This window comes from Melanotaenia boesemani, chromosome 8, assembly GCF_017639745.1.
Source record: "Melanotaenia boesemani isolate fMelBoe1 chromosome 8, fMelBoe1.pri, whole genome shotgun sequence".
Taxonomy (NCBI): domain Eukaryota; kingdom Metazoa; phylum Chordata; class Actinopteri; order Atheriniformes; family Melanotaeniidae; genus Melanotaenia; species Melanotaenia boesemani.
Window position 1 is genome coordinate 38,157,034 of NC_055689.1, and position 22,964 is coordinate 38,179,997.

General features: G+C 42.8%; 2 protein-coding genes and 1 long non-coding RNA gene across 9 annotated transcripts in view; all 3 read left to right on the forward strand.

The window, feature by feature from the left end:
- The window catches only part of LOC121644220 (E3 ubiquitin-protein ligase RNF31-like), a 57,411-nt gene extending 55,703 nt beyond the window's left edge, over positions 1-1,708 (forward strand). For all 3 annotated transcript variants that reach the window (XM_041992029.1, XM_041992026.1, XM_041992028.1), the window contains exon 19: positions 1,282-1,708. In XM_041992029.1, coding sequence (XP_041847963.1) covers positions 1,282-1,350 — 69 coding nt within the window. In that variant the 3' untranslated portion in view covers positions 1,351-1,708. The remainder of the gene's footprint in view (positions 1-1,281) is intronic.
- Positions 1,709-3,811: 2,103 nt separating this feature from the next.
- LOC121644221 lies at positions 3,812-4,224 on the forward strand. The gene is made up of 2 exons (XR_006011242.1): positions 3,812-3,877; positions 3,919-4,224. It is a non-coding gene; the product is annotated as an uncharacterized LOC121644221 (long non-coding RNA).
- Positions 4,225-7,639: 3,415 nt separating this feature from the next.
- amph (amphiphysin) overlaps positions 7,640-22,964 on the forward strand; it is a 37,896-nt gene continuing 22,571 nt past the window's right edge. For 2 of the 5 annotated variants that reach the window (XM_041992444.1, XM_041992448.1), the window contains exons 1-7: positions 7,644-7,811; positions 12,119-12,199; positions 12,802-12,856; positions 14,719-14,813; positions 16,346-16,441; positions 16,511-16,618; positions 18,380-18,465. In XM_041992444.1, the coding sequence (XP_041848378.1) occupies positions 7,743-7,811; positions 12,119-12,199; positions 12,802-12,856; positions 14,719-14,813; positions 16,346-16,441; positions 16,511-16,618; positions 18,380-18,465 (590 nt within the window). In that variant the 5' untranslated portion in view covers positions 7,644-7,742. Of the gene's footprint in view, positions 7,812-12,118; positions 12,200-12,801; positions 12,857-14,718; positions 14,814-16,345; positions 16,442-16,510; positions 16,619-18,379; positions 18,466-22,964 lie in introns of all 5 variants that reach the window. The other 3 variants (XM_041992447.1, XM_041992449.1, XM_041992446.1) reach the window with 3 other exon arrangements.

Consider the following 22,964-nt stretch of genomic DNA (forward strand, 5'->3'; position numbering starts at 1 on the left):
CCCTGGCGGTTTGATCCTCGGCTGCAGAAGCTAGCTCTAGGGACGTGGAATGTCACCTCTCTGACGGGGAAGGAGCCTGAGCTGGTGTGCGAGGTTGAACGGTTCCGGCTAGATATAGTTGGACTCACCTCGACGCATGGCTTGGGCTCTGGAACCACTGTCCTTGAGAGGGGTTGGACCCTCTTCCATTCTGGAGTTGCTCCCGGTGAGAGGCACCGAGCAAGTGTGGGCATGCTCATTGCCCCCCGACTTGGCACCTGTACGTTGGGGTTTACCCCGGTGGATGAAAGGGTAGCCTCCCTCCGCCTTCGGGTGGGGGGACGGGTCTAGACTGTTGTTTGTGCTAATGCACCAAATAGCAGTTCAGAGTACCCACCCTTTTTGGAGTCGTTGGAGGGGGTGTTGGAGAGCACTCCTTCCGGGGACTCCCTCGTTTTGCTGAGGAACTTCAATGCTCATGTGGGCAACGACAGCGAGACCTGGAGGGGCGTGATTGGGAGGAACGGCCCCCCCTAATCTGAATTTGCAAATTAATTCATTAAAAATCAAACAATATGATTTTCTTGATTTTTTTTTCTCATTTTGTCTCTCATAGTTAAGGTTTACCTGTGATGAAAACTGCAGTACTCTATCTGTTTAAGTGGAAGAACTTGCACAATTGGTGGCTGACTAAATACTGTTTTTCCCCCATTGTATTTCATTTTAATATGCATGAATTGGTTTTATTTTTTTTTATTTTTTAATCATGCAAAGCATTTTTTGTTGCCGTCAGCATGAAAAGCGCTCTATAAATAAACTTTGTACATTACCTCAGAGCCTTGTACCTTCTGCCAGAGGGCAACAGGTTGAAGACTGGGGCGAGAAGGATCCTGGAGGGTCCACTTTGCTCTGCTTAGCCCCTGAGCATTATTACATGTGGATTTTGATTCTTGTTTTAATAGATTTTTATAGACTCTTTGTTTTTGTCCTGTCTGTGATTATTGTTGACTTGGGTGTTGCAGTATAATTTTCTGCGCAAGCAGACAAAGTATTATCTGATGTTCTGCAACTCCGCACGGGTCTATGTGAATCTTAAACCTTTCACCCAGGTTGTCTCAGGTCTCAGGTAGAACGCTCCGAGCTGCTGCGTCCACGCACGCCACCATCTTTCGCCATATTATATACTGTATGTTATTGGTCTGGGTTTAAATGTTACTGGTCCGGGTGCAGAGAAAATCTGACTTGGTCTTTTTGTACTGCTTCAGCCAATGACAGGGCAGCATTCTGTCTCTCTCTCTGCAGATGGTGACCAACAGCATTCCTCTCGAGAAGCAGCGGAGCTCTCCAGTCAAACTTGACGATGACCTTTGACCCCTTCCAGGCCTCCGCCAGCTTTCAGCAGACCAGTCAGATGGCAGCACTCCTTACAGACATCATTGTCAGCCTCGACTGGTCATTTCTGATGGGCTCAGTGGTTGCCAGGGAAACAAACACAAAAAAGTAAATATAAAGAATAATAAAGAACAAAAGGACCATAGACAAAGAAAGCAGCCTATCACAGCTGACCCAATGTTAACAAGCACTTTGACACTTCTGATGCTAACAAACCTCTGTGTTCCAGGTCTAGCATGTTGACCTGTCAGCAGATATTGTCCATTTTATCTTTTCGTTTTCTCCACTTTAACTGTCGCTTTATTAAATCCAGGATTTAATAAATCCTGTTTTACAACTTGAGCCTCAACAGCTTCTTTCATTATGACGAGCTTCCAACACACAGTAATGGCAGACCCTTTAATCATCTGAGTCTTAAAGGTAACATTGAAAGCTAGTTTTCACATCGTCACAGCACCAGGTAGGCAGGGAGAGAGTGGCGGTAAAGGCACAGAGTATGAAACATAGGGTTAAAAGAGCAAAACATGCAGTATAAAATAAAGTAAAATATAGTGTGCGGTAAAAAACATACGGTATGAAATATGTGGAACAAAAACCTATGTGGAACTTCCGGTTATGCCGCCACGAAGTAAGACGCATTCACTGCTCAACTCTTGTAATTTTGTCAAAACTTTCTCATTCTGAAAAAAACTAAGCTTTCGATGTGGACATGGTACAGCCCAAGGTAGGAGGATTAGGTGGAGAAAAGTTCCTTTTTGGAGAAGTGGGTTCTGAAAGCGCTTGACAAGGTGAGTCTGCAGCCAGCGGTATTGGAGAGCTCATCCACTGAGAGGTAAGACATCACCGAGGACACTCATTATGAAGCTTCTCAGCTACAAGATGATGGTCACCAACGTGGCCAAAGCTAAGGCAAGGCTAATTTATTTGTACAGCACATTTCATGTACAAGACAAATCCAAGTGCTTTACATAAAACATTCCAGCAGGTGCAGAAAGCAAAACAAGTGCATTAAAAAAACAAAGATTAAAAGAAAAACTGGACGAAAAAGCTAAAATTAAACGGATAAAATGCAGGAACTAAAGTTCCAGTGTGGGGAAGGATAGTATTAAAACATGATCCAGTTTAAAGATTCCAGCTTAGCTGAATCAGATCCAGATCTGGACTGGATCTGGTTTAGGGTAAACCAAGACAGCCTTATAGCATCCAGAGCCTTAAGGAACTCAAGACAGACCTCAACCATCCACAGGGTCCTGCCACCGAAGGACTTTTTAACCACCTCCGTTTAGCCTGCCGATACCCATCAGCTGCTTCCCACAGGCCAAAAAGGCCTGATAGGACTCCTTGTTCAGCTTAACGGCATCCCTCAGTGCGAATTTGAGGGTTTCAGCCACGACAGGAACAGACAGCCTTACTGCCGAAACTTCAGTAGAGACATGGAACACAGCCCACTCAGACTCCACCGTTCCTTCCCAGCAGACCCTCACAACATTCTCCCCCACCGTCTGAGCCAACTCGCCACCAGGTGGTGATCAGTTGACAACCACCGCTCTCTTCACCCGAGTGAAACGGTACAAAAATGTAACCGAACATCCTCCACATTAAACAGTAGGGACCAGAACGTAACCGAGCCGCATCCAAGTCCCACATTAGGAACCGGAACGTAACCGAGCCTCCTCCACATTCCACAGTAGAAACCAGAATGTAACCGAGCCTTCTCCAGGTTAGACGGTAGGAACCGGAATGTAACCGAGCCTCCTCCACATTCCACAGTAGAAACCAGAATGTAACCGAGCCTTCTCCAGGTTAGACGGTAGGAACCGGAATGTAACCGAGCCTCCTCCACATTCCACAGTAGAAACCAGAATGTAACCGAGCCTTCTCCAGGTTAGACGGTAGGAACTGGAACGTAACAGAGTCTTTTCCACGCTGAACGGTAGGAACCGAACGTAACCGAGCCTCCTCCACGTTAAATGGTAGAAACCGGAACTTAACCGAGCCTTCTCCAGGTTAGACGTTAAGAACCGGAACGTAACCGAGCCTCCTGCACATCAAACAGTTGGAACTGGAACGTAACCGAGCCTCCTCCACTTTAAACGGTAGAAACTGGAATGTAACTGAACCTCCTCCACGTTAAACGGTAGAAACTGGAATGTAACTGAACCTCCTCCACTTTAAACGGTAGAAACTGGAATGTAACTGAACCTCCTCCACGTTAAACGGTAGAAACTGCAATGTAACTGAACCTCTTCCATGTTAAACGGTAGGAACCGGAACGTAACCGAGCCTCCTCCACGTTAAACGGTAGGAACCGGAACGTAACCAAGCCTCCTCCACGTTAAATGGTAGAAACCGGAACGTAACCGAGCCTTCTCCAGGTTAGACGTTAAGAACCGGAACTTAACCGAGCCTCCTCCACATCAAACAGTCGGAACTGGAACGTAACCGAGCCTCCTCCACGTTAAACGGTAGAAACCAGAACGTAACTGAACCTCTTCCATGTTAAACGGTAGAAACCAGAACGTAACTGAACCTCTTCCACGTTAAAAGGTAGAAACCGGAACGTAACCGCTGCTGTCCATATGCTTTACTGGGTTTCTGGTTCATGGTGTTCTGCCTCAGCTATCATGGCTGTAAAGTTCCTGTGCTGTAGGATAAGGCTGGTAGACTCAATAGTTTAGACAATTATCGACATATTGCATTAACCAGTATCTTGTCTAAAGTCCTGGAAAGAGTACTTTTGTCAAAACTAGAAATGTATATTTTCACCACTGACAAAAATTAAAAAAAAAAAAAAACAGCGCTGACCTGCGTATATATGCAGAGATTGTACTTAATTACACAAGCCATAATTCATCAGTATTTCTATGTTTTATTGTTGCATCTACAGCATTTGATAGAATCAGTCATGAAAAATTATTTGTAAAATTACTAGATAGAGGTGTTCCTACATTCTTGGTCCTGGCTCACCTTAAATTCTTAAAAACCGATATAGCTTTTCTCACAGAAACACATATGAAGGGATCTGGAGTACTGGACTGAGAAGAGGTTGGGTGGGACAGGTGTATCATTCTGCTTTCCAGGGAAAGGCTGTAGAGACTGGTATTTTAATCAGCAAGTCGGTACAATATACTCCATCTGCAACTATATGGGATCCTAATGGTTATCTTTTGTGGTGGGCAAACGCTGCAGTCTGCCCGTAACTTTAGCCTGTGTCTGCGCCCCTATGATTCTAAATTTAAAAATAACTTTCTGTCAACCATTCTGTACTCAAACTCATATTAGCAGGTGACCTTAATTGTGTAATTATTGTGTCACCAACTTTCATTCCCAACTCTCTAAAGCCAACTTCACTTAAAAGTTCCCAACAGGACCTCACTCGCTGGTCTACTCTGCCTCTCTCCTTAGCCATGCAGTGTATCGCTTGCTTCCTTACCAAGACATTTTTACTAGGCTTGAACGCCTTTCATCTTTTATTTGGAACAACAAGGCACCTGGGATCAGGAAATTGCTTTTGCAAAGACCCAGAACAGATGGTGGGATGGCCTTGCCAAATTTTAAAATTTATCATCGGGCTGCCAACATAAACAGCTTATTGTACTGGCTTATTGTACTGTACACCCTCCAAAGACCTACCTGGCTGGCTGCAAGCTGAATCCAGCTCCTGCCATCCTGTCTCGCTCTAAACGCTCCTGTGCTCCTCTATTCCCCTACTCTCATCTCACACATGTCAGAACCCAGTCGTACGCCATTCCCTGAAAATCTGGTCCCAGTTCTGGAAACACTTTTGGGTTGCCTCCCTGTCAGTTTATTCCCGTCACAGCCAACCATTTGTTTCTGGCCTCTCTTCTAGATAAAGCATTTGGTTTGTGGCAGAAGAACTGGGTTTTACATGTTAAGTTGCTTTACAGGGATAACATTTTTATGTCTTTTGGTCAGGCCAGAGAAGAATTGTCTTTACCTGCACATAATTTTTCAGATATGTACAAGTTAGACACTTTATAAAAAACCATTTTACTCCCCTCAATGCCACCAAACTCATCATTTGATTCTGGAAATTTCACTTGAGGGGAACAGAACGGTGTCACAGTTGTACACTACGATATTTGAGATGGAGGACTCCTCATTATCCATATTAAAATATCATCAGGAAGGAGATATAGGTACAAATATATCTGGTGAACAATGGTCTGACATGTTTCACAGAATTCAGTCTTCCTCCATCTGAGCAGGCACATTCAGTTTAAAACTGTCCATAGGCTCCATATGTCCAAAGTTAAACTGTCAAGAATATTTCCCGATGTTAATCCCAGTTGTGATAGGTGTCAGCAAGAACCCACCCCTCTGTACCGCATGTTTTGGTCATGTTCCAGTTTAACAGCATTCTGGTCTTCAATTTTTGAAGGTTGATTCAGCAGTTTGTGGAGCCATCCTTCACCCATGCCCCTTCATTGGGCTCTTTGGTGTGTTGACAAATAAAATTTCCCTCAGAAATGCACCTGAGCTGCATAGCCGGTTCCTCCCTTCTGGCACAGTGACCTTTTCTTTGTAATTGGAAAAGTGGCCTCTCCCCTTCTTTTGGTAGATGGATCTGTGATGTTATGTGTTTTTTTAAATAGAAAAAATGAGATATACACTGAATGGCCAAGTTTGAGTTAACATGGCGTCCCTTTATGTCCCACGTGGAACAGTTAAAATTATATTTTATGTCTGTTTTCTAGCATAACAACTGTGGCTGTATGTCCTTGTTTTCCCCTTCTTTTTTTTTTTTTTTTTTTTTTTGTCTTGTTTCTGGCATTGAGGGTTGCTTTCTATGTAAAACAAAAAGTTTAATAAATATACACTGACTAAAAAGAAATTCTTAATTTACTACTTTAGGGATCAGTATGGCCACGCCCCTCCTGCGCCCATCTGTGGAATGAGTAAGAAGTATTTTGAAATCCAAGTTTTTTTTTTTGTCTCATCAGTGTCAGAGAAGCTTCCCTGGTAGGAAGTTCTGTCTTTAACAGGCTCAGAAGAGAAAATGAAATAGAATAGAATAGAATGCCTTTTATTGTCATTATACGAATATACAATGAGATTAAGCCAACCCCAATGTCAGTGCAAAGAGAGCAGTATAGAAGATAAATAAATAAATAAAAGATCTAAGGTATAAAATATTTACAGAAATAAACAGATGTGCACACTCGAGTTATTTGCAGATATAAGTATGAATTGTATATACCTGTATACTATACATGTGTATAGTGTTCGAGCTGAAATATATAAATTACAATGAAACATATTCAAATCAAAAAATATATTGCACATTCAGAGTATTGTTGCACGTATCATATGTTGTATATGTCACATGACAGAATGTATTGCATGATATTAAGTCTCTTTGTAGAAGAGGTGGGGAGTAAAGTAACATGGATTATCTTAGCAGGTGCAAGTATGAGAATAAAGTAGAAAAAGAATTTTCCCTTTAAGTATAAGTTAACATATTTGAGGAATAATTATTCTGAAATACAAAACCTCAAATTTCAAAGTGTTATTATATTGGGTAAAGAAAATTCCTCTTGGAAAGACAGGATGAAATCTCAGACTGGTAGATGTGCTTTTAAATGTGGCTAAACTGGGACAGAAACAATGTTTTAGAGAGGTGACTTAAGAACAATGTTGAGTAACTTTTAAATCCAGGGTAATATTAATTTGTGTAAATAGCCATCCTTGTTGATAAAACAGAACATTTTCTGTTCAAAGCAGGTAGACAAACACCACCACGGTGCATGAACCGACCAAGAAGCTGCAGAAAGTAGAGCATCGTTCATGCCTTCAGCACGTTTATCCGCAACACAGCTGACAAAACCTGAAGCCTGGATTTAGAATAATCCAGGGTATACGATGGAGACCAGGAGACTGTTAGCAGACTGGTTTTTCTTCTCTTTGGTGGATCTGAACCCTGGAACCACTCTGGTGGACACGCAGGAGCTGCAGAGGTATGTGGGGAAGCTCATTTTGCCATTTCAGTTTTGACTGGTTAGAAAATGAATCAACTCATTTTTTTGGTTAAAAGTAAAAAAATTTAATTAGTTTTTAAACATTTAGTTTCTCAATAATTTAGAGCAGTTTTTATATAAAAAAAACAGACTGAAAGAAATATTGCATGAAAATAAATGTTCATTGAGGCATCTCAGAGCTTTGAGCGTCTCATGTTAGAGCAGCAGACTGGTCCTGGGTTCCCCATCACACAGGAAGCTCATTTCACGCAGAGGAAAACAAGACAAACATCCAATCAGCTGATCGCTCAGCCCCTCCCACCTATGCGCGCGCTCGCGTTCGCCTCCTCCGTCTGTCATCGTCTGTAATCCTCCGCTGTCTCTGCTGTCACCATGGCGGAAATCAAAACGGGAATATTCGCTAAAAACGTGCAGAAGCGGCTGAACAGAGCGCAGGAGAAGGTAGGAGAAGCGGGCCGGGGAGGGCAGCGGGCCGGGGGTCGGTGGAGGCAGGCGGGAGGTGGATGTGTGGCTGGATGGAGGCCTGCGGAGCGTCTCTGATCACTCACATCGTTTCATTGATGATCATTGTTGATTCTCGTAAAGGGTGACGTCACCATGTTTCCGGAGACATCAGAGCATAAAAACATGAAAAAACATCCGAAACGAACGAAGCGTTTTGATTGGCTGAAAATCTCCTTCAGTGGATTAACCGTCATTGAGGCCACTGTCTGTGACGTCACATGTCACTTGTTTTTATATTTTAAACAAATGTTGACGTTCCTGCTTCAAGGTCGGCGGGTAGGACGATGACGTCATTGTTGAGGTGGCTTTATTTACAGCAGGTGAAGCAAAGCCATTAAAGGCTGTTTGTGTTGATGCTGCAGAGGCCAAGAAACACGTCTGCTAGATGAAAATATTAGAGCAGCTTCGTCCAGAGAAGACGTGACAGCAAAGTGCATCATAGAACATCAAAGAACACACACACAAGGGTTGTGTGTGTTAAATGTTGAAAATGGGTCATTTCATATGAGCTCACTTGCAGGATATTCAGCAAATCGGGATTATAATCAACAGTCATATGACGAGCACCTTAGAGAGGGAAAGTCTCTCAGAAGTGAAGATAGATGGAGGTTCAGTTTCTGAGAAAAGTTCTTGAATGTGAAACTGAAGATATTGAATCTTCATCATCTAGATAATATTTTAATTTGATGTTTCTAAAAAGAGGCTGCAGACCTTTTTAGCTTAGCTTTTAACTAAATTTTATTTGATACTAATTTATTTACCTCCAAATCCGAGACCATGGTCCTCAGCTGCAAAAGGGTGCAGCGTCTGCAGTGATGCGGACTCTGCATCGGTCTGTCGTGGTGAAGAAGGAGCTGAGCCAAAAGGCAAAGCTCTTGATTTACCGGTCGATCTACGTTCCTACCCTCTCCTATGGTCACGAGCTGTGGGTAGTGACCGAAAGAACAAGATCACGAATACAAGCGGCCGAAATGAGTTTTCTCCGCAGGGTGGCCGGGCTCTCCCTTAGAGATAGGGTGAGAAGCTTGGTGATCCGGGAGGGGCTCAGAGTAGAGCCGCTGCTCCTCCACATCGAGAGGAGCCAGATGAGGTGGCTCGGGCATCTGGTTAGGATGCCTCCTGGACGCCTCCCTGGTGAGGTGTTCCCGGCACATCCCACCGGAAAGAGGCCCCGGGGGAGACCCAGGACACGCTGGACAGACTACATCTCTTGGCTGGCCTGGGAATGCCTCGGGATCCCTCCGGATGAGCTGGTGAATGTGGAATGAGTTGAACCTAAATTCAGAGATGGTGTGGACAGATCCCCATGATATTGTTTCCTCACACCAGCATCAGGCCAGATGTTTATTACTTGTGTTATTTTATACCTACATTCGGTTTAGAGACAGAAAGTAGGGAGTCATGTTTGTGTAGAATCGTAGAGGGTGGCAACTACTTTGTGTGTGTATGCATGCGCGTGTGTGCGACTGTGTGTTAAAGAGATTATTATAAGTTTTTTCTTTTAAATTGCTATGTTATCTATTTTGGTGTGTGAAGGCTTGTTTTATTTTAATATGCCTGAATTGCGTTTTTATCATGTAAAGTGCCTTCGGCATGAAAAGCACTTTATAAATAAAGTTTGATTTGATAATCTGATAATCTGGAGACATAACTATGAAAATCAGGGCTGGATGCTGATGATCTTCTGCATTAAAAGCAGACATGATTCTCTACTGGAAACCACTGCGTGGACTCAGGAAGACTTCCAGAAACCACTGTCTGTGGACAGAGTTCACCCTGAGATTCAGATGTGAACAGGATCCAGAACCAGCTTCTTCCGTCTTCTCTGGACCAAAGCTCATTTAAAATGGTCTGAGGCAAAGTGGAAACCTGGATGAAGATGTGAACTAGTTTGTGGAAAGCATGGACGGCGTGTCCTGCAGACTAAAGAGGAGAGGGAGCATCCAGCTTGTTATCAGTGGACAGGTGAAAAGCTGCATCTCTGATGGGATGGGGCTGCATTAGTGCCTATGGCGTGGGCAGCTTCCACATCTGTGAAGCTCCATCAATGCTGAAAAGTACATGGAGGTTTTAGAGCAACATCTGCTCCCATCCAGACGTCTCTTACAGGGAAGGCCTTGCAGATTTCAGCAAGACGATGCTGAACCACATCCTGCATCCATCACAGCAGCATGGCTTCACAGGAGAAGAGTCCGGCTGCTGTTTGTGCATCTTGATGATCCTAGTAGCTATGTTATTGGGGGCTTTATACCCCTGGCAGGGTCACCCATGGCAAACAGGTCTCTAGGAGAGGGACCAGACAAAGCCCATCTCAACAGACCCCTATGATGAATAAAAACAATGGACCCAGGTTTCCCTTACCTGCACGTAGGTCACTGGGGTCCCCCTCTGGAGTCAGGCCTGGAGGTGGGGCACGGAGGTCAGCGCTTGGTGGCCGGGCCTTTGCCCATGGGGCTCGGTCGGGCTCAGCCCGAAAGGGTGACTTTCGCCTGTACGTTGGGTTTTACCCCGGTGGACGAAAGGGAGGCTCCCTCCGCCTTCGGGTGGGGGGACAGGTCTAGACTGTTGTTTGTGCTTATGCACCAAACAGCAGTTCAGAGTACCCACCGTTTTTGGAGTCCTTGGAGGGGGTGTTGGAGAGCACATCATCCGGGGACTCCCTTGTTCTGCTGGGGGACTTCAGTGCCCACCGGGCAATGACAGCGAGACCTGGAGGGGCATGAGTCCAAGTGGTGCTTTGTTGTTGGACTTCTGCGTTCGTCATGGACTGTCCATAACGAACACCTTGTTCAGACATAAGAGTGTCCACATGTGCACTTGGCACCAGGACACTCTAGGCCGCAGTTCGATGATCGACTTTGTAGTCGTGTCATCAGACTTGTGGCTGCATATCTTGGACACTCGGGTGAAGAGAGGGGTGGAGCTGTCAACTGATCACCACCTGGTGGTGAGTTGGCTCAGATGGTGGGGGAAGATGCCGGTCAGGCCTGGCAAAACCAAGCGGGTTTTGAGGGTCTGTTGGGAACGTCTGGTGGAGTCCCCTGTCAGATCTTCAAATCTTCGTTGGCTGTCATGGTTGAAATCTCCGAACTCGTTGGTGGACACCAGCAGTGAGGGATGCAATCAAGCTAAAGATGGAGTCCTATCGGGCCTTAAGTGGGGCCTTGAGTTCCTTAAGGCTCTGGGGTGGTGGTATTCCTCTGGCACGTCCGACCAGGAGGAGGCCACGGGGAAGATCCAGTACTTTCTGGATGGACTACATCTCTTGGCTGGCCTGGAAACACCTCAGGATCCCCCAGATGAGCTGGTGAATGTGGTCGGGGAGAGGGAAGTCTGCGTTTCCCTGCTTAGCAGCTGCCTCCGTGACCTGACTCCGGATAAGTGGAAAAAATTGGATGGATGATAACAGTTCATGAATCCATGGTTGTTGTCCACAGATCTGTGTGCGTGGTAATCTTTCGTGCTTCTAAAAGCCATAGTAACTCTCCATGTTTCTTAATTTATGGTAACAGTCCATTGTGCTGAAAACTGTGGGAACTGTTCATGCTGCCCAATTAATACAAGGTTCAGGCATCACTTGTTAAAAATTGGTTGAAACTGAAGTAAAATTTATCTTCACATTTTGTTTTGCTCAAGACAGATATTTTCCTGTCATTTTCATATGAGGTAGCTCTTTAGCGACCCAGGAGATTCTTTTTTTTAAAACATACACTTTTAGTTCTTTTTTCATTTGCTCTGCTGACAGCAATATTTGACACATTTGAACTAAACAAAAAAAGTCCGATAACTGTGGGCTCTGCCTCCTGTTCTACTTTTAGAACCTCCAGGAACCAGAAGTAGACCTGCAGTCAGAAAATCTGGAGACTTTTCAGAAGATTTCTGAGACATAACAATTATCATTAGTCTCATCAGGAAGTAACCAATCTACAGATTGTTTTCTTCTGATACAGGGTGGTTCTCATTCTGGAAACATTATGAAGGTGGAGAAAGGTGGTCTTAGAGACCTGTTTGACATGTGAGTCACAGGACAGATCCTGGTCCAGAATAAGTCCAAGGTTCCTCGCTGTAGTACCAGAAGCCAAATTAACGCCACCCAGATTAATTACAGAGCTAGAAATTTTCTATTTTATGATTTTTATATTGACAAAAAATCCATCTTTTCAAACTGCATGGTTACTTATAAAACATTTATCTCATTTTAAATCATGAGTTTAATATTTTTTCTACTCTGATTTATTTCTCAGGTCCTGCAGAAGCTGGGAAAAGCAGATGAAACCAAAGATGAGCAGTTTGAACAAGTGGTTATCAACTTCAAGCGGCAGGAGGTGAGAGACCTTGATACAGATAGATTTCTGTCAGTAATGACTGATCAGGTCCCATATCAGTGTTTTTACACCAGTCCTAGTTCATGTTTGACTAGTGTGAGAGCAGCAGCACATCTATCCATCTGATCCAAAAATTAACCCTTTCATGCAGTGTCCACTAATGGACACCTCCTCTTTAACAGCTGGACATGGACATCAGTGAGTCATTTAATGCACTGCCATTCAGTGAAGAATAATGATCAAATTTCATATGCATACATCCAGTGTAATTGCCAAATTTGCCTCAGTGATAAACTGGAAAAGAAAATTATAGTTATATTTTAATGAATATGTATTTTAATTAAAGGAGACAATATATTGTTTTTTTTATAATATTTAATAGAATAGCTGGAAATAAGTAAGCAAAATAAAAAGCCAAATAAGATCGAAAATGAAGAAAAGCATCACTGTCCATGTCTATAGACGTCTAATACTGTATGTGAAAAATGTGTTTTTTTTAAATAATCTATGCATTAGAGGGTTAAAGTCAGATGTGAAAATTAGTCTGTGTGCTGTTAGGTTAGAGTTTACAGATTTATAACCTTTTTTCTGTGTTCTATCAGTCTGAAGGCTCTCGGCTGCAGAGAGAGATGAAGGCCTACATGTCTGCTATCAAAGGTGATACATACAGCAAATACATCAAGTATTTCATTGCGCTGTTTTTTATCAAATCAAGTGTTATTTATAAAACACTTTTCATACATAAGTAGCACAAAATGCCTTACATAATAAACATGCACACAAAAACAATCTATAAATAGAATATTAAACAGCAATTAAAAATCCACACCTACCCTTTCTCATGCACACACACACACACACACACACACACACACACACACACACACACACACACACACACACACATACATACCCAAAGCACTTGGGGGAATTGTAGTTTTAAAACACCCTTTTTGGCAAACCAGAGAGCAGGGCGTACAGTAATCTATTCTACTAGAAATAAAAGCGTCAGTACCTCGCTGCTGGCAGAGAGAGAAAAGGGTGGCTCTGGTGATGTTTTTAAGATGATAAAATCCAGTTTTGTTATATTTCTGATGTGTGGATCAAATTCCAGCTCAGAGTCAAAAAGACACCCAGATTTCTCCCACACTGGGAAGGCTTAAAATGTTGTAATTCTGGTAAAATGATCTCTCTCTTGTCTTCAGGATCAATAATTAAAAGTTGAGATTTGTCCTGGTTGAGCTGTAAGAAGTTCTCTGCCATCCATGACTTTATATGTAAAATCCAGTTTAAAAGGATGTTAACTGGCTCCAGGTCATCAGGAGATGCAGCGATGTAAAGCTGTGTATCATCAGCATAGCTGTGGAATCAACGCTGTGTCTCATGATGACGTCCCCAAGAGGCAACATGGAAAGATTAAAAAGAAGTGGGCCTAGAACTGGGCCTTGGGGAACCCCACATTTGACTTCATGGATTTCTGAGGAGCAGGTATCCATATTTACAAAAAATGAATCTGTGAGATAAGAGTACAAACATTTAAGAACAGTTCCTGAGAGACCCACCAGACTTCTTCAGACTTCTTACATAAAATATACAGGTTGTTAAAAACAAAAGCATGATGCTCAGATGTAGAGTATTTATTTATATGGATCGGTTTGGTTAAAACTGATCTGGGAGCAACTGAAGCTATTCCACTGCCTTTCTGGCCTTCCCTGATGGAAAATAAAAAATGAAAACTTTGTAGTGAAGCCCTGTTGAGAACAACTGGTGCCTCAGTGCCAAGCCAGGTTTCCGTTAAAAAAGAGAGAGTTGATCCTGTTTCTAAAATCAGATCATTAATGATAAAGGATTTATCTGGAAGTGGTCTAATATCTAAAAGAGCCATCTTGAGGGGCTCTACTGCTGTCTGATCATGTGCTGGTTTATTGGTATCAGTGAGTTGAAAATAATTGGAGCTGATGGACTTGGTGGAATACTGAATAAATTTTTGACTGGTTATGATGGCAAAGTTGGGATGATTCTGGGAAATGGACGATTTACCTGGGACGTGATCATTGATGATGGATATTAACCACAAGGGTCGGCTGGTGGGAACTGGTGGTGCATGGAAGTTCAAGGTTAACGGATCAGAGGAGTCCTGGTCAGAAGGCGGTGGGATCAACTGTGGAAAAGTGGCATGATTTGGTCAGTTAATCTGAAAGGTCCGGATAAAGTAAACATGCTATCTTTTAAAACGCGGCTGCAGCCTGTTTGGGTGAAGGCTGTCCATCCTGAGGAGTGATGGACGCTTCTAGAACAGATTAAAATGAAAACAGCGCTGAAAGCTGAACATGCTGGTTGGAGCCAGGTGTTGAGGCTAAAACCATCACTGCCTCTGCTGATTGGAAAAACGTTTCTGCCGCTGGTTTTAAGAAGACTTCAAAGCATTGTATAATCATGCTTTAAAATCTGACATGTATCTGCTAGTTATGCTTTAAAAACATTTTTATGGTGGTGAACGTGTCATTTTTTTCTTCCAGGAATGCAGCAGGCATCCATCAATCTGACCCAGTCTCTGCACGAAGTCTATGAGCCAGATTGGCATGGAAAAGATGATGTCCTGACCATCGGGAAGGTCCGTTATCAAAATGCTCATTACTTGAATGAGGCATATGTAATCCCTGAGTTCTATAGTAGACATTGATCCATATGTAGGAAGTACTCAGGTTGGTAAACTCTGCACAGAAGTATGTGCACATAAATAATAGCATGAACCATTGTTTTAACTTCCTTTACTCTCAGTCAATGTTCCCAGTAACGAGAAGCTTCTGTGTGTTTACCACACCGGGTACCAGGTTATCCTGTACCTGTCTGACCTGTTCCAGATAATCTAGAAACCCAGCTGAGTTCCTGTTAAACTGAAATACCCATAAATAATCACACCCAATACATGAATAATCAGTGAATTTTTAAGTGTATTTACAAGAGTGCAAAATGATTAAATACTCTCTCCCAAAATAGTTCCCTTTTTAGGTTCTGTTCTTCAGCTTATTCAGTTTGTTGGTTTTCTAAGGGTGCATTCACACTGGTTCTGTTTGGTCCACTTTAAATGAAACCTGGTCCACTTCCACAGATAGTCCGGTCCATGTGGAGCAGTATTACTGCCCCTTCATGCCTGGTGTGGACCAAAGAAGCAAACTCTGGTCTGGTTGAAAACTGGGGGCCCTTGTTCGCATCAATAGTGTGGAAATAATGATGGACCCACGGAGCAGACACAAACCTCATTTATTACTCTGAATAAGAATTTATTTACCCAGCTGGCAGGCACGGCAGAGCAGAGGGTGGAGGTGCTCATTGCATTGTTCAGTTCTGCCAAGAGGGAGAGTTATATGAATCCAAAAAGTGAGCCACAACAGTCAGAAAGTTGGAATAATTAACAAGTCCTGCTTCAGTCTTAGAGGGTCACGCAGCCAACCAGCAGGTTAAAGAAGCAGACAATATCCGTCCAGGAAGTGGAGACAGGAGAGGGCAGACAAAAGCAGGCTGAGACAGGCGGAGATAGATGTGGAATAATGTAGGCAGGGGATGACAGGCAAGGAATATCGCTCCAAGGCAACAAAGACCAGCATGCAGCAGTTTCCCGTAGCTGTCCCCAGGCAGTGCAGGAGAGCACAATCTGGCAAGGAACTGTTGCAGCCTGCAACTAGATGAACCCAGCCTTCTTCATACCAGATGCAGGTCAGGTGTAAGGGGGAAGACCCAAGCAGGCTGAGGCACCACCGACACCTTTCCTGCAGCTGAAAGCATGGAATTTTAAAAAAATTCCCAGCTCAGCCAACCACTCCACGACAGTACCCCTGTTACATTTTGATTCTTTTTCCTATTCTATAATTCTGTTGTAACACTGCAGTTTTCAAATCTGTGATCAATAAAACGTCTGATTCTGATCCTGAAATGGTTGAACTGACCTTAAATGTCATCAGACTTTTTCTGGACTTTATTCAGATGCTTTCTTGGTTTTGTGGATCAGGATCAAATGTTCAAGATAGAAACAGCTGATTGAGCAGCTGATTATCCATAGATATGGGCAGAGCTCGACTTTGAGGACTTTCTAAAGTGCAGCATATTCTTCTACACCATGAGACTGTGCCTGTGTGTTTCCGGTAGGACTGTGATGCACTGTGGGAAGACTTCCATAACAAACTGGTGGACTCGACTCTGCTGAACCTGGATGAGTACCTGCAGCAGTTTCCAGACCTGAAGGTAAAAATCACTTTAATTTTGGTTAAAAGATAAAAAGTAACAGGATTCTATAAGTGTGTGTGATTTCAGACTCGTGTGGCCAAAAGAAGTCGTAAACTCATTGACTACGACAGTGCTCGTCATCACGTAGAAACTCTGCAGGCATCTGGGATAAAGAGTGATCGCAAAATAATTAAGGTAAATCTGTTTTCTGTGGTTAAACCTGACCTGGATTAGAAAAAGAGACAATAACAGGCTCTGTTCTTCATTCTACCAGTCCACGTGTTTTCTAATTTATTTATTTTAATAATCTTTAACCAGGAAGATATACTTGAGGTCATAGACCCCCCCTTTTAAGGGACTCTTGGTCTAGAAAAGCACCACAACCCACAAAGAAGACACAATCGCAAATAAAAACAAAATGAAAAGAAACTAAGAACATGAACGAGTATAAAAAGTAACTAAAAGCAGCGATGGGTCGGTGAATGTATTTCCAGCTCTTTCAATATAGAATTAACCCCTTAGGGAGTTTTTAAGTTTTTAAGGCATACTGTCAATAAGCAAAATGTTGACTATGAACCAAAGTTCATGATGGCAGTAAAATTACTCATGTAATTTCATATTGTGGCATGACAGACTGGCAGCTGTATCAGATTCCAGAACAATGAACTATGACTTATATGACTTGTATATTAGGGCTGAACAATATATTGAAAATTTCCCTACAAAACGTTCTTCCAGACTAATACTGTGTTCATGCTGCATGACTCAAATGAATCAGACCTTTTAAATAACCTGTTCCACTCTCCACCAAAGGCCGAGCTGCACCAGGAATTACTAAAGAAAACAAGACACACGGCGAAGAAGACAATTGGTTCATCTGTTGGTTAATGTGGAACAACTTTGGTTTCTAGAACATAACAGCTAAACATGGAGCTACATCAGATCCTGGCGGCAGATCAGAATTCGATCTGAATTTTTGCCAAATCCTTCCACGTATGACCACGAGATATTTCTCCTGTCCAGAGCCATCTACCGTCCCACACGCACAAATGTTTTGGCAGGGTTTACCCACAATGCCGTGCGCTGTACCTTAATGCACTTTATTTTTTAAAAAATGTTATTTTTTCCAAGCATTTTTATTATTTACAGAAGAAAAAAAGACATATAAAAGAAACAGTCAACAAAACAAAAAAGTAAACAAAACATATGGGATTTAACAAGTGTTGCCTAAGTTGAAAAAGAAAATGACTAATTAAGCCTTTTTTTATATGACAAGAATAACAGAAAAGCATTTAATCTGATACATTGTTAACTTTTTCAGAGAGGTTTATGTCCCACTTCTTCTAACAGGCATCACCCTTTTCCTTTTGAATCCTTAGATTGAAAGTCAATCGCTCCATACTTCGAATATTTTTTACAATGGATTTTCACTGGCACAAGGGTCCCTGTTAAGCCACCTCTTAGTTAAGGTTAAGTTATGGCCATAATGCACTTTATTTTGTAGTCTGCTCCCTGTATTTGGTCCTCTTGAAATGGACTGAGACCTGCGTTTGTAGTTGGACGTCTTCTTCTTTGATTCGAATCAGAATTCGTTTATGCTTCGCAATGCTCCAAACAAAGCGACTTTCCCAGCAAACAGACGCGGATTTTAAAGGCTGGTGGGAATGCTCCCTGAGTTGATTATTATTAACATACCCTTAAATCTTAGACAAGACAGGCAATTTGGAAACTAGCCTGTATCTATTTAAATCAGTAGTGTTCCATTTCCAAATCTGAGTTATCTGAAAATTTAAGTAAGAGGTTTGGCTATAAAGTAAGTAGCAATTGTAAGAAAATGTGGATATAATAAGATCTGGGCCATTTCCTTTGTTGGTTTCTGCTGGTGTTGTACCTGTGCGTGTGTATCTCTGTGTGTTTTATGCTGATGTCAGGTAAGTAAACAGTGTTTGTGTGCAGGCAGAAGAAGAGCTGAAGAAGGCTCAGAGAGTCTTCGATGAGCTGAACGTTGGTCTGCAGGATGAACTACCAACGCTCTGGGATTGGTGAGTCAGACCACACACACCTGGAAGTAATGGAGGCATCATCAGACATTTCTGCACGGAGTTGGCGGCAGTTAGAAGATATCCACATCTCAGTCACAACAGAGATTCTGCTGGAAGATATGGATTTATCCAAACTATGTCGGAAAGCAGCTGAGAGTTTCGGAAGGTTAAGTTTACTCAGAAAATTGCCATTCAAATTTTGTATACTTTGAGCTTCACAGATATAGAGTTGAGAGTATAAATCTCCTAAAGCTTCACTGATTTGTAGGTGATTTCAAGTGGTTGAACTATATGGGAATTTGACATGATGAATGACTGATGCCTCAGAGGTGGTTGGCCAGTGTTTAAAAGGTTTATTACCATGAATATAAAGCTAACTTTTGCTTTTGGTGTAAATTTTCAGCTGAGTTGTAAAGAGCAGATTGAGTTTGTTTTCAAGTTCCAGGTGCTTCTTATCCCGGTCTGGGTTCCAGGAATCAGTGAAGTGTTTGCCAGTCTCTTTTATTCACCACATGATTTCTGTTTAAACTGAGTATGCGATTATCTGAACTCTGGGGCAGGCTCTACTGGAGGTGACAGGTGACAAATTGGTAGTTATAAAAAATGTTATCTCTTTCTTCGTGAATTAAACAAAGTTGTCATCTTGCAGCAGAGTTTAGTTTGAACCACCAATATCTACATTTCCAGTGGGAGGTCAGGGAAAGACATAATTAAAGTGATAGGGGGATTATCTGAGAGGACAATGCTTTGGTAGATACAGGAATGGATCAGTGCGAGAAGATGTTTATCAATGAAAAAGTAATCTCTTCTGGAGTATGTGTGATGGACATGGAAAAAGAACAAATCGTCCCTGTCCTAGGGAAGCAGAACCTGCCACACGCCACAGATGCCATAATCAGACAGAAAGGCTTGGATATACAAGGCTTACTTACTTGCTGAACTGGTGTTAGCATAGGATCAGTCTAGAACTGTGTCTAAGCAGACTTGATTCCTGTACGTTGGGGTTTACCCCGATGGATGAGAGGGTAGCCTCCCTCCTCCTTCAGGTGGGGGGACGGGTCCTGACTGTTGTTTGTACCTATGCACCAAACAACAGTTCTGAGTACCCACCCTTTTTGGAGTCCTTGGAGGGGGTGTTGGAGAGCACTCCTTCCAGGGACTCCCTCGTTCTGCTGGGGGACTTCAATGCTCATGTGGGCAATGACAGCAAGACCTGGAGGAGCGTGATTGGGAGGAATGACCCCCCTGATCTGAATCCGAGTGGTGTTTTGTTGTTGGACTTCTATGCTCGTCATGGACTGTCCATAACAAACACCTTGTTCAGACATAAGAGTGTGCACATATGCACTTGGCACCAGGACACTCTAGGCCGCAGTTCGATGTCCCCTTTTAGAAAGAGTTTCAACTCCCATCTTCGGCAGAACTTCAACCATATCCCAGGTGAGGCGGGGGACATTGAGTCCGAGTGGGCTGTTTTCCGTGCCTCCATTGTTGAGGCGGCCAGCCGCAGCTGTGGCCCTAAGGTTGTTGGTGTCTGTTGCAGTGGAAATCTCCGAACTTGTTGGTGGACACCAGCAGTAACGGATGCCGTCAAGCTGAAGAAGGAGTCCTATCAGCCCCTTTTGGCCTGTGGGACTCCAGAAGCAGCTGATTGGGTATTGGCGGGCTAAGCGGAGCACAGCTTCGGTGGTCGCTATGGCAAAAACTCAGGCATGGGAGGAGTTTGGAGAGGTCATGGAGAATGACTTCTGGACGGCTTCAAGGAGATTCGGGTCCACCATCCGGCGGCTCAGGAGGGGAAAGCAGTGCTCCGTCAACACTGGGGCTGCTGACCTTGACTCGGGACGTTGTGGGTCGGTGGAAGATAAGTACTACTTCTAAGACCTCCTCAATCCCACGACACGTCTTCCAACATGGAAGCACAGGCGGGGGTCCCTGTGTGTCAACCCTGCAAAGGACTTCACAGTTTTAATACTAAATGTATGATAGATGGTGTACACCCAAAAATATTCAGATGTATGAATCTGTGCATATCTATGTATTTGCACATTTTTCCTTGAGACATCCCAACTGATTTGGAAGTGATCACAGCTCCTGGACCGCCTTGTCACCTCCGATTAATTAATATATAGTAACAATAAATACATGTCATACGTTTCATGACCTTTAGTCCAACTAACAGTGAGAAACACACTGTAAATGTAAAAAAAAGAAGACCAATTTCACAGAATATGTAACTGATGTGTTTGAATTAGAGGCGGAGAAAAGCTAAAATCAGCTACACATAATTGTAACATGTTGAAGATGGGGGGTGGAGCTTCCCAGCATGCTTTGCATGTGTTCAGTAGCCTAAAAGTGTTTAAAAGTGTTTGGATGCCTATGGTTGCAAAAAAATGAGATGGACATGGCGCTTAAACAGAATGGTTTTTATTGTAGGTTTGATTTACATGATTTTAAGACAGAACAGCGACTAGTTGACAGGGATCTGAGAAGCATGACTGGGGCCCATATTACTGTAATAGGTCTGTTGACATGAAAGCCCTTTTCAGAGGTGTAAATCCCAGTAAGGCCGGAAGGTATCAGCAATAGGAAACTAAAGGTTCCTGGCATGTGGAAGAAATCCCTCATAGTTCCAGTTCCCAAAAACAACAAGCCACTAGAGCTAACTGATCTGCACCCAGTGGCACTTACATCCACCATAATGAAATGTTTTGAAAAGATTGTCGTAAAACAACTTCTTTCTGAGGTTACAGTTTCTCTGGACCCCTATCAATTTGCATATCAGGCTGGGAGGGCGGTTGAGGATGGGTTACTGAACTTGATTTGTATGTGCATCTTGAACAGGCAAAAAAGTTGGTCAAGATTGTATTTATCGATTTCAGTAATGCATTTAACACAATCCAACCTCATATGATGGTGAAAAAGCGGTTGCACCTGGGAGGTTATCCTATGCTGATTTTATGGGTACAGAATTTTTTACTGAGCGTAGCCAGCAGGTCAGATTCAACACGTACCTTGTCAATGAGGAACATAAATACAGGAGCACCTCAACGGTGTGTGTTGTCACCTTATATACAAATGACTGTCAATTTAAGTAAGAGGTATTTAAGTACGGCACTGGTTGTCTTTTTACAGGCAGACGTTATGTCAGTGGAAGGATTTGAAAAGGAGGTACATGGTTTTCTCCAGTGGTGTGCAGATAGCTTTCTTGAGATCGGTGTTAAAAAGACTAAAGAGATTATTGTAGATTTTCAAAAGAAAGTTATAGTTGTTACCCCATCTATGATAAATGTGAGTTAGTAGAGCGGGTATCAACCTATATTTACCTAGAAGTAGACATTGATGACTAGCTGTCATTTCAGGCCTATGCACTCAGTAAGACCAAAAAGCTGCAGCAAAGAATGTTTTGTCATAGGAAATCGAGCAGCTTTAGACCGGACAGTCACATCCTTCAGATTTTCTAGAAGGCTCATCTTCAGAGTGTTTTGTCATTGGGGCTTATCTGCATTTTTGGCAATATGAATGTGAAAGACCAGAAAAACCAGAACTTACAATTTACAAAGCAAGTAATATTGTACTTGAACAGGACTCTGCTGGTCAGATGTATAAAGAGCTGATGCTAAGAAAGGTCAAGCAGATGCTCACCCCTTTTAGTCAAGCTGAAGAATGCCTTTATTTCCTATAACTTTTCAGTATTAATGAGGCTTTTTACAGCTGTAAAATCTACTAGTCCTCAGATAGACATGTACACATCTATGAAGATAGATCAGGTTCAGATATCCAGTGAGAGTGAAACAGCAGAAGGAAACGAGGAGACGTCTTCTTGAGATCGTTGCTGCTGTGCAGATGTTGGCCATGTAGGGACCATGAATGTGGTGAAAGAAATTATGAACAGCCTCTAAAATACAAATCAGAGCAGGACCTTCTCTAACACAGTAGCTGGCTGGTGGTAGACAGGTTTTATGCTTCAGCTATGCAGGAGTGGGTCTAGAAAAGTTCTGATGGGGGGCCAGACAGGGGTATTGACCAGGAAAAGGGTGCACAGATGAGACCCCTATTTTAAGGTCTAGACTTTATGAAACATAGAACTGATTTAAGTTTTGGCTTGCTCTTTCTACAGTACAGTAAAAACAGGCAGATTTTAGACATAGTCACAAATGGTGAATAATCATGATCAATCATGATTATTAATTTGTAAGCTGTGATTAATCTGTTTAAAAATTTTAATCACTTAACATGTTTGTAAATGTTGGTTCATACCGACTGACATGAACCAGGGAGTAAACATCACCGTCTACAGCCACGGGAGAGTGCTCTAGGCTTGTGATAACTACGGTATTTGCTGCTCCTGTTTTACTGAAAAATGAACTAAAACATTAACTTAAAGAAAACTGAGAAAGACTGAACACAAACAAAATGCCCCCAAGAAGAAAATCTTGTTCTGCAGATTACAACCTGCAGGCAGTAAAACACGCAGCTGAAGACGATGGCGGGGTTTT